Source organism: Gekko japonicus, unplaced genomic scaffold (assembly GCF_001447785.1).
Source record: "Gekko japonicus isolate JY-2015 unplaced genomic scaffold, Gekko_japonicus_V1.1 scaffold1466, whole genome shotgun sequence".
Taxonomy (NCBI): domain Eukaryota; kingdom Metazoa; phylum Chordata; class Lepidosauria; order Squamata; family Gekkonidae; genus Gekko; species Gekko japonicus.
The window spans coordinates 268077-276784 of NW_015170929.1; the positions used below are offsets into that span (position 1 = coordinate 268077).

General features: G+C 50.9%; 1 protein-coding gene across 1 annotated transcript in view; it reads right to left on the reverse strand.

The window, feature by feature from the left end:
- Positions 1 to 1140: 1140 nt before the first annotated feature.
- The window catches only part of SSH3 (slingshot protein phosphatase 3), a 50995-nt gene continuing 43427 nt past the window's right edge, over positions 1141 to 8708 (reverse strand). The window contains exons 10-15 of the mRNA XM_015418823.1: positions 8563 to 8691; positions 6374 to 6420; positions 5640 to 5786; positions 4064 to 4264; positions 2412 to 2844; positions 1141 to 2166 (exon numbers count right to left, since the gene is read on the reverse strand). Of these exons, the coding sequence (XP_015274309.1) occupies positions 1660 to 2166; positions 2412 to 2844; positions 4064 to 4264; positions 5640 to 5786; positions 6374 to 6420; positions 8563 to 8691 (1464 nt within the window). The 3' untranslated portion in view covers positions 1141 to 1659. The remainder of the gene's footprint in view (positions 2167 to 2411; positions 2845 to 4063; positions 4265 to 5639; positions 5787 to 6373; positions 6421 to 8562; positions 8692 to 8708) is intronic.

Below are 8708 nucleotides of genomic sequence, written 5' to 3' on the forward strand. Positions count from 1 at the left end.
TGCCGCTTCCTTTCCTTCTCGGGTGCTTGTACCGGCCCTCCCTAAAACCTGAGCAGGCCCACCAATGGCAACCAGGGGCTTGCTACGAGCCTTCCTGTCTGAAACATCAGGGTTGCGTAATCAGTGTCAGGAGCTTTAGCGCCCCCACAAGGTCTCTTACTTGCCCAAGTGAGTAAAAGGTAGTTGGAAGTAGGCCTTGCTGCCTGCGCTAAGGAACCAGAAGCAAATCTGTTCTGTCTGGAAATTCAGACACCTGCTGTGATCGTTCTTGCCTTGCAGGGTCCATCACCCAAGCGGTGAACTGGCACGGCTCTTCTTGGACTGGTTGGGGCCTAATGAGGAGGTGGAGGGAGCCTCCTTAGGGACCTGGGGGGGGGGAGAAGCCGTCGCCACCACCTGGGAGCTCCTCTGCTCCCAGGGTGCAAGCAGACGGCCGCTTCTCACATTGTTCGTATTTCAGCAGTTGCCTGTTCTGTGTGAGAAGCCAGCCGGAAAGCGGGCTGCCCTCATGTTGTGGTTTCAGTCGACAGAAGCACAGCACAGGAAGAGGTGTTCTCCCCCTCACCCCACGCATGCTGCTACTGACTCAGCCCCAAGACGGCCGGCTTCGAAGGAGGGTGGCAGCAGGACAGTCGGGGGGGGGGGCTGTTCCGACTTGCTCCCACTGGCTTTGGGCGACAGTGGCACTAACTAGGAGGAGGTGCACTCCTCCCCCCCCCCACTTGCGTGGCAGCAGGAGGCCTCTGCAGCTGGCTGGCTGGGAGACGGCAACCAGGGCAAGCCATGCCTCCTGCCCTTTGGCACCCCCTACTGACTGCTTGGGTGGTGAACTGGCCCTGGAGCCAGCCCTTCCCATATTCTGCTTCCCTGGACAGGTAAGCATGGCAAGGCTTGACTCACTGACTGGAGACTGCAGATTTCATGGGAAGGCTACTGTGTAAGGATCTGTTTCAACGCGACTGCTGCTTAAGTGGTGACGCTGTTTTCACCGGCAGAGGAAAAGCCAGGAGTGGCCCCATTTAGGATCAGCTCCCCTCCTCCTGACAGCCCCACAGGGGGTAGAACACACCGGGAACGGCCGGTGTCTCCCTGGCAGATATGTCCAGAAGACGGAACACACTACAGAGGAAAGGACAAGGGGAAAGCAAGTTTATTCTCTGGCTGAATGAAGCTGGCAATGGCACGGTAGTTGTGTATGCAAAGATGAGCAGGGACAGTTTCCTCTCCCAGTGTATCACAGTGAAAGGCGGCTGCCCTGGCCCCGCTCCATAAAGAAGTGCTCAGTGGCATCAAAGCACATTGAAAGAACCATCAAAGGTTGCCTCCACATAGAGCTGTGCAGTGTTCAAGGCCATTGTGATATCTGAAAAAAGTGCACGGAGTGAGCCCCCGCCAAAGTAACGGTTCTTTCCTGCCCCCAGTGCTACCCGTTATCTGTGGAGCAACCGTGACGGTGAGCTTGCAAGGTGGCTGTGGTCTCCTAAGGAGAGGGCTGGTTTCCTATCCTCCCTGTTGTTCTTCTCCTAAGCAGATACTGGCTCCCAGGACAATGCAGGACTCTAGCTTCAAGGCAGAGGAAAGACGACTGCGCGATACAGATCAGTTCTCTGTTCAGCCTCTGGGCTCCATGCCTATAGGGGGGTAGGCAGAGGCCAATCTTCATCCTGAGCTGGGATCCACATCTATGCTGGCTTGGCGCACCATCCGCCGGGATCGAGAGCCGGGTATAGGGCTTAGGACATTGTCCTCACCAGACCGGGGGTCTTGTGGAGAAGGCGACTGGGCCTTATCAGGGCTTTCGGGATGTGTGTGTCCCTCAAACTCTTTGGCACGACTCACAACCAGGGCAGCATCAGCCAGCTGGGCCACAGAGAGGCGGTGCAGTAAGGGGGGCTTGCGGCAGAATGGGGGGGGGCCTTCCATGTGCCTGACAGCTTTACGCACGCGACCCTTTGCTGGGTGGTAGGAGAGCTGCTTGCAAAGCTGGGAATGGCCTTTGGGAGCCTTACGCCCACGGTGCCCTGGCGTGCGACCCTGCCCCCTTCCTTTTTCTGGCGAGCCCTGTTTTGCTGAAGAGTCTGTTGCCGGTCTCAGTTTCTCTTCGTTTGAAGGGGATGGCTCAGAAGCGACGGGCGTTTTCCTCTCGGAATGATGATGATGAAATACCTGTTGGAGGAAAGAGGAGGTAGACAGGCGGAGTACTAACAACTGAACAGGATCCCTCTTCATTCTCTCCCCACCACCACCACCATTCCATCCCAGGTTCTAGACCTTGTACCTCCCCGGCAACTCCTTGCTCAGCATCTTTTTGTGCATTGCCATTATTTTTTTTGCACATCTCATTATTCCTTGCCCCACTTGCCCTCCTGTGGCTTGTTTTGGTGAAGGTCATCACACAGACACACCATTACCTCTTCTTCTGTGGCACACTCTGGCACAGGGATGTGTTCTGGGCTATCCATCTCACTGATGCTGCGCATGACTGCATAGAGGTTAATGCGCTCTCGCCGGGGTTGGACTGACTGCTCTGATACTTTCATTGTAGCCAGGTGTCTTCGCACTTCCTCAGCCCCTGAATCATCCGATGCCCCGTGTTCCTCTGTCTCCAGAAGGCTAAGTTGGGTGCCATCAGGTGGGTCTAGAGGCTGGTTGGGTTCTTCAGGGGGTTCCCGCAGCGGTCGAAAGCAATATTGGGGCGTTGTCACTGGCTCCTCTGGTTCTTCCTCTGAGCTCACCGTCTCATAGTTTGGGCTTCCTGAAGGACCACTGCTGACATCGCTTACGTCTGAAGAACCGTCTGACTGGGCCTCTTCCACCTTTTGTTCCCACAGGTTGCTATGTCGGCTGCACAGACACAGAAGAGGACTGTGATGTACTGGGTTGCATTTAGAAAAATAAAAGGTCACTTTAAACAAAATGGAAGCTGGGGATTCAGAGAACACTGGAGCATTAAAACGTGGTATTCAATGGCTGATTAACCAAACACACACACACACACACACACACACACACACACCCCGGCGGTGTCAGGGAGGAAATGGATGCACCAGAAGGGCCCAAGTTTCCCTTCTGTATGGGTGCCATCCTGGCCTTACTGAGACCTTTCCCAAAACATCACTGCAAAGCAGATTTGGGAAAGATCACAGAAAAGTCAGGGAAAGCCTGGAAGGTGCATGGAAGTGCCGTGAAACAACAGGGAAGCAGAACAGAAATCTGCTCTCCAGAGCATTCAAGTGGGGTAAACCACCCCTGCGTAAGTGATTCTCGTCTGAGCCTGATAAAAGAAAGATGCTTGGCAAAGACCCACACACAAGTCTCCTTTGTGACGATCCACCTCACTTCTGAAGGGAGGGAAACAGGAAGAGGAACCTGAGATGGGGAACCCCGTGCTCAGGAAGGCTTCCAGGTTCCCTACTCCCAAGCCATGGAAAGCTTTATAGGTTAAAATGTAAAATGAAAGATACATACAATGAATTAAACGTAAGCAAAATCGTTACAACTTTTTGGCTGCAATTTAAGCAAGACAAGCCACCACCCACATTAGCTCCAACTCAAACGACACATCATGTATAAATGTGTACAAGGGCGCTTAACTAAAAAACACCCCCTGGTGACCGGGACCAGGGAAGCAGAGGGGGTGCTTAACCCTTTTCCTGCTGCCCTCCTGCCCCAAGTACACAACCCACCCCCACTACTTCTTCACATGTAGGGGTTCAAACCCATGTTCTCTCCCTTGCAAATAGGCATTTGAAACCCCATGGGAGAGAAGGGGATCGGTTCAAACACCCCCACCTTCTCTTTACTCCCAAATGTTCTCTGCTTAAACTGCTTTTTCACCTAAAGGGGGGGTTTTCAGGCTACCCTTTTACATATTTGTATGCGATGTTTATCAGAGCCACTGGACAATAACCAATCCAAATTCTGTATGGGTGCTAAGCTAGTGCCTCCTGGTGGGCTGACAAAGTTGGGCAGCTGCAGAGTCGTCCCCGTCGGTCCCCTTAACCCCTCATACATGCACTGATCAGATAACACCGTGCCCTTCTTGCCCTTCCCCTGAGCTTACCTGGCATCCAGAATACCCTGGTAAAGTTCCAGCTGTCTCATGAAACCTGGATTAGGGTGGACGATGGGACGCCGCTCCCGCACATGCCAGAGGGCCTGTTCCAGGGACCAGCCATAGGCCTTCATGGTGTAGGCAACGACTGTGGAGGCAGAGCGGCTCACACCCATCTTGCAGTGCACCAGCGCCCGCGAGCCTTGTACCCTGCAGGGAAGAATCTTTGCTTCAGCATTTGCCCATTCACAACAGATGCCTTGTGCTCAGTTTCATGAGAAAATACCAGCCAATCAGAGATCACTTCATAAGCATGAGGGCATCTGTAATGAAATGGCTGCCAGGCAGAGGCAGAGGCAGCAGTTTATTTTGAAATGGCTGCCAGGCGGGCAGTCCTCTGGAGGGGGGAGGTGCTCCACAGGGAACAATGGGGCTGCCATACCTCCTGGCCTACATTTCCCAGCAGCTTTAGGGGAAAAGAGTGGGAAAGTAGGGACCCACCCCGGGGGCCGAGCCGGAGAGACAAAGGCTTTGGCCCCTCATGGGAGGGTTGTTTTTTTTTTAGTCTCAGCCTAGCCTTGGCCTGAGCTTGAACAGCAGCTTCAAGGGGGCGCGTGCAGGTGGGACTCCTGCTACCAACACTCCGTGGTCAGTCCAGGCCACTGTAAATCGCGGTGGACAGCCAGGAGGGTTAGCAGTACTGGTGACCAGTCCTGAGGAGGGCTGGAGCTTCTCTCCAACCAAGGGGGGGGAGCTAATCCTGGCCTGCAGCCACCCACCAGAGAGGTAGAGAGGGTGTGTGTGTGTGTGTGTGTCGGGGACAGAGGTACTGCGTTTAGATTGTGTTTATTTTCTCTGCCCAGGTTGAGTTGATGTGCCTGTGTTTATTTCCTGTGCCTAACTTGTATATTGTTATGATAAATCTTCTTTTTTTAATTATAAAGCCTGGTCGTGCCTTGACCACATAGTCCTCCCCGCTCGGCACGTTACCAGAGGCAAAGGGAGGCCAGGGAACTCAAAACGGGCTCAAATCGGAAGGGTTGCCAAATCTCCAGGGGGCACCCAAAGATTGAGATATCCACTTTCCCGGGTTGCGGAATCAGCCAGAGGGGTTCTCACTGTCCCTCTAGGAAGGCGGTGTCCATTCAGTGAGTGGTGGCAACAAATGAGGAAGGGAAATAGCCCCTCGAGGCAGGGTGGGCAGGCAAAAACAGGGGCTTGCGAGCCACAGAACGGCTATTCAGTCTCCCAGGGCTGAGGGCGGGTCCCTGTTTCGTCACAGCATCTCTCTATCACTCAGCCAAACAGATGCAGCTATGAGATTATGTCATGAAACCAAATCAGAGTACGAGTAAGCTTCCTGCCTCCACTTTTTGCCCTGTTTCATAGGTCCTTCTAAATAATTTCCAAGGAGTATGTTTCGCAGAAGAAGTGGACACTCAGAAGTGTCCGTGCATGTACTGCCACTGTGAGACGGGGACACTGGTAGTGACCCTCTTTAACAATACACAGATGATGTGGCTGCATTCGTATATGTGCATGCGCGCGCGCACACACACACTCCATCTCCATGTCTCCTCCTCACCGGGCAGCTGAAATGAAGCTGTAGGTCTCCTTCCAGTGCGGCAGTAGCTGTGCCGTTTCCTCATCATACAGCCGCACATTCATGTATGTGAAATGCTCTGGGAAGAAGTTGTCAATCTCACGGGTTACATTGAGGATGTGGCTGATGCTGAAAGACAAGGCAGGGAACAGGCTGGGTTCTCTAGTACGCCCTCATGTGGAGAGTGTAAGCAACTTCCTACCACTAGGTTGTCATCCTTGTTCCCCCAGCCAATAAGACCCTATCTTCTCTTCTAACCATCTCATCCTACAATTGCTCAGTAGCCCAGAGTGGGATCAAAACCTGCAGCAGAAATCCTTTTTGGTTAGAAAACAAACTTTCATTAAGAGCTGTGGCAAATGGTCATAAGTGTTATGTACGTGGACTGCCACCAGGGGTCCGCGGCTACAGGCAACAGCTTAGTTCCTCCAGACAACAGGAACTGAGGATCCTCGTTCCCCCAGCATGAACCAATAGGAACTTTGGTGGGAAATTCAAACCCTCCACTGGGACTGTGGGTGTGCTGGGTGGTTGTGGATATAGGGCCGTTTTGCAGTTCAGTGTTAAGTACAATAGACGTGTACAAGCACATGTCCTTGTCCGAGTCCTCCATGCGGTGAACCCAGTACTTTTCGAGAAGGATTCTAGATCAAAGGATCTTTCCCAGAGCTGCTGGCATTGTGCGGCAGGGCAACGTCTTGTACAGGACCACATACTTGTTCCTTTGAAGCTCCTCAAGGTTGGCTGCATTCCATTCAGAGCCCTGGAGCAGAAAAGAACACCACAAGACATACCTTCAATCCCATGATATGTAAACAGTGAGCAAACATGCTTATGTCCTTGACTTCCTTACTGAACGCTTCCCTCAGAGAACAGCTCAGAGTTGAGTTATGTGTTTAGCAACGTTATGTCATGGAGTCCTTCTTCAATTGTACCACTTCATGCTGCAAGGGTACAGGGTAGATCTGCACATGCCACTGTGCCAACTCAGCAAAGTATGAATAACTGTTTGCCCCTCTGGTTTATCTGATGGATGGTATTGGGGATCAGTGTGGTCACTTGTTTGCATTTTAAAAAATATTCTTCCATGGGCCTCATCCCTTGGAAATCCCGAAGTACACTGTGGTCCCACATGGCCTATTCTTGCCTGCACAGGACAAAAGTTAACTTCAGCCAGCCAATTAATCTATTTTATTTGAGAGAATATATTCAAGATCACTTATTCATTAGAATTTACCTAATGGTTTCCTACCCACTTTCCTTTGTTTTTTCCAAGACCTTTCTGTATGTTTTACCTCCTTCTGAAGCAAGGTTGGTGGGCACATATGGGAGGAGGCCTTTTCAGAAGTGGACCTTAGATCGTGGATCTCTCTTGCCAGGGGGAGTCCCCCCCCCGCACCCCCTTCCCTCCTCTTGTTCAGGAAACAGGTTGAAATTGTCCCTGTTCCAGATGGCTTTTCAGGAAGATAGATGCTGAATATTTTATACTACCATGGGGTGGAGTTCATCGTTTTTATTCTTGTTCCTGTGTATTATGATTTTCTTAGTTTTCTGTTGGAATTGATTTAGTTGATTATGATTTTATCAACTGTTAGGTGCCTTGGGCACCTTCTTCCAAGAAAAGAAGAGCAATGCATAAATATTTTAAGCAAAACAAACAAACTGTATGGCTTAGATTTCCCTTAACTCCCTTGGGGAGTATGTCAGTCAAGGTCCAGGCCTTCTGGAGAGAAGTCAATGCCCAAATACTTTTAATTACAGGTTGCGCCCTCCAACTACAACCCTCCTTGTTCCTTTTGAATCATTGGAGCCATCCTGCCCCCAATAGGCTTATGAAAGAGTTGATAGAATTGTGTCTTGCGGCCGCTAGGAATGTTATTGCATTTCATTGGAAATCCAAGAAGACGCTGCTACTGAGTGACTGGTTCCTGAAACTGTGGGACTTCTTCTTACAGGACAAAGTTTCCACTAGCATCCTACGATTCGAAAATCAACCCGTTCCTGACAATCTTCAAGAAAAATGGATGCCCCTCTTGGAAGCCTCAGCAGCACATAAAATCGACACCTCCCTGTTTGCCCTGCATAAACACCAGGACTTGCTTTCATATTTTTAACTGTTTTTTTATATTTAATTTTTTAAAAAAGTCAAGGTGGATAAAAAGTCCAAGGGTTTGCCGTATCCTTTTAAGAACAATGGTGATGTGGGAATTCATATAAGAAATAATGTGCAGAACTAGGGGTGATTTTTTCATTGTGGGCTAATTAATGCAAAGCACAACTCATTGTTTGTTAGCAGAGATGTCTCCTGACATAGGATCTGTCAACCTTCCAAAAAATAACCAAACAGTCTTGTTGGCATTCTGCACCTGTCCTTCACACAGCACCTTGTGACAATGAGTCCGAGAATTTGTGTGTGTGTGTGGGGGGGAACTATTTGTTTAAAGGGTGCCACTAGAGTGCTATAAAGGATTAGTCAAGCATCCATAAGCAGCTAAGGCTCCACGCTTAGAAAATACACCTCTAAGAAGTTATTGTCTGGATGCTGCTGCGTTTCGCTGTCCAGCCACGTTACGGTTGAGGACCTTTCCACACAATCAAAAGTGTTGTGTCCAAACTGCATTTCGTGGTTACTCCTACAAGTTTAGTCCACATGTAACAGACAGAGAGGGGAGGACAGCTTTGCCCCAGGGGAATCACCAGCTACAGGTCATGGAGGGGTGAGGACATAGAGGCAGTAGGAAGGAAGCTAATGGGAAAGAGGCTCAGCCTGAAGACCACTAGGTGGCAGCAGAACTCCCACCTTTTTGTCATCAGGGAGCGTCTGAGACAGGTCTAATGGGGAGAGATTATGGTCCGCCAGGGTATGACCACAAAGTGCCGCTGATACCTCATTGTACCTCCTCACCAGATAGAGGTGCTCAAAGATCCTGGATGGCCGATCCATCTGGGCCATGATGAGAAGCATCTCATTATCAATGAATTCCTTGTAGTCCTCCAGGCTGCAACCAGCGCGGTGCTCCAGTTCTGTGGGAAACTGGGGGGGGGGGGGGG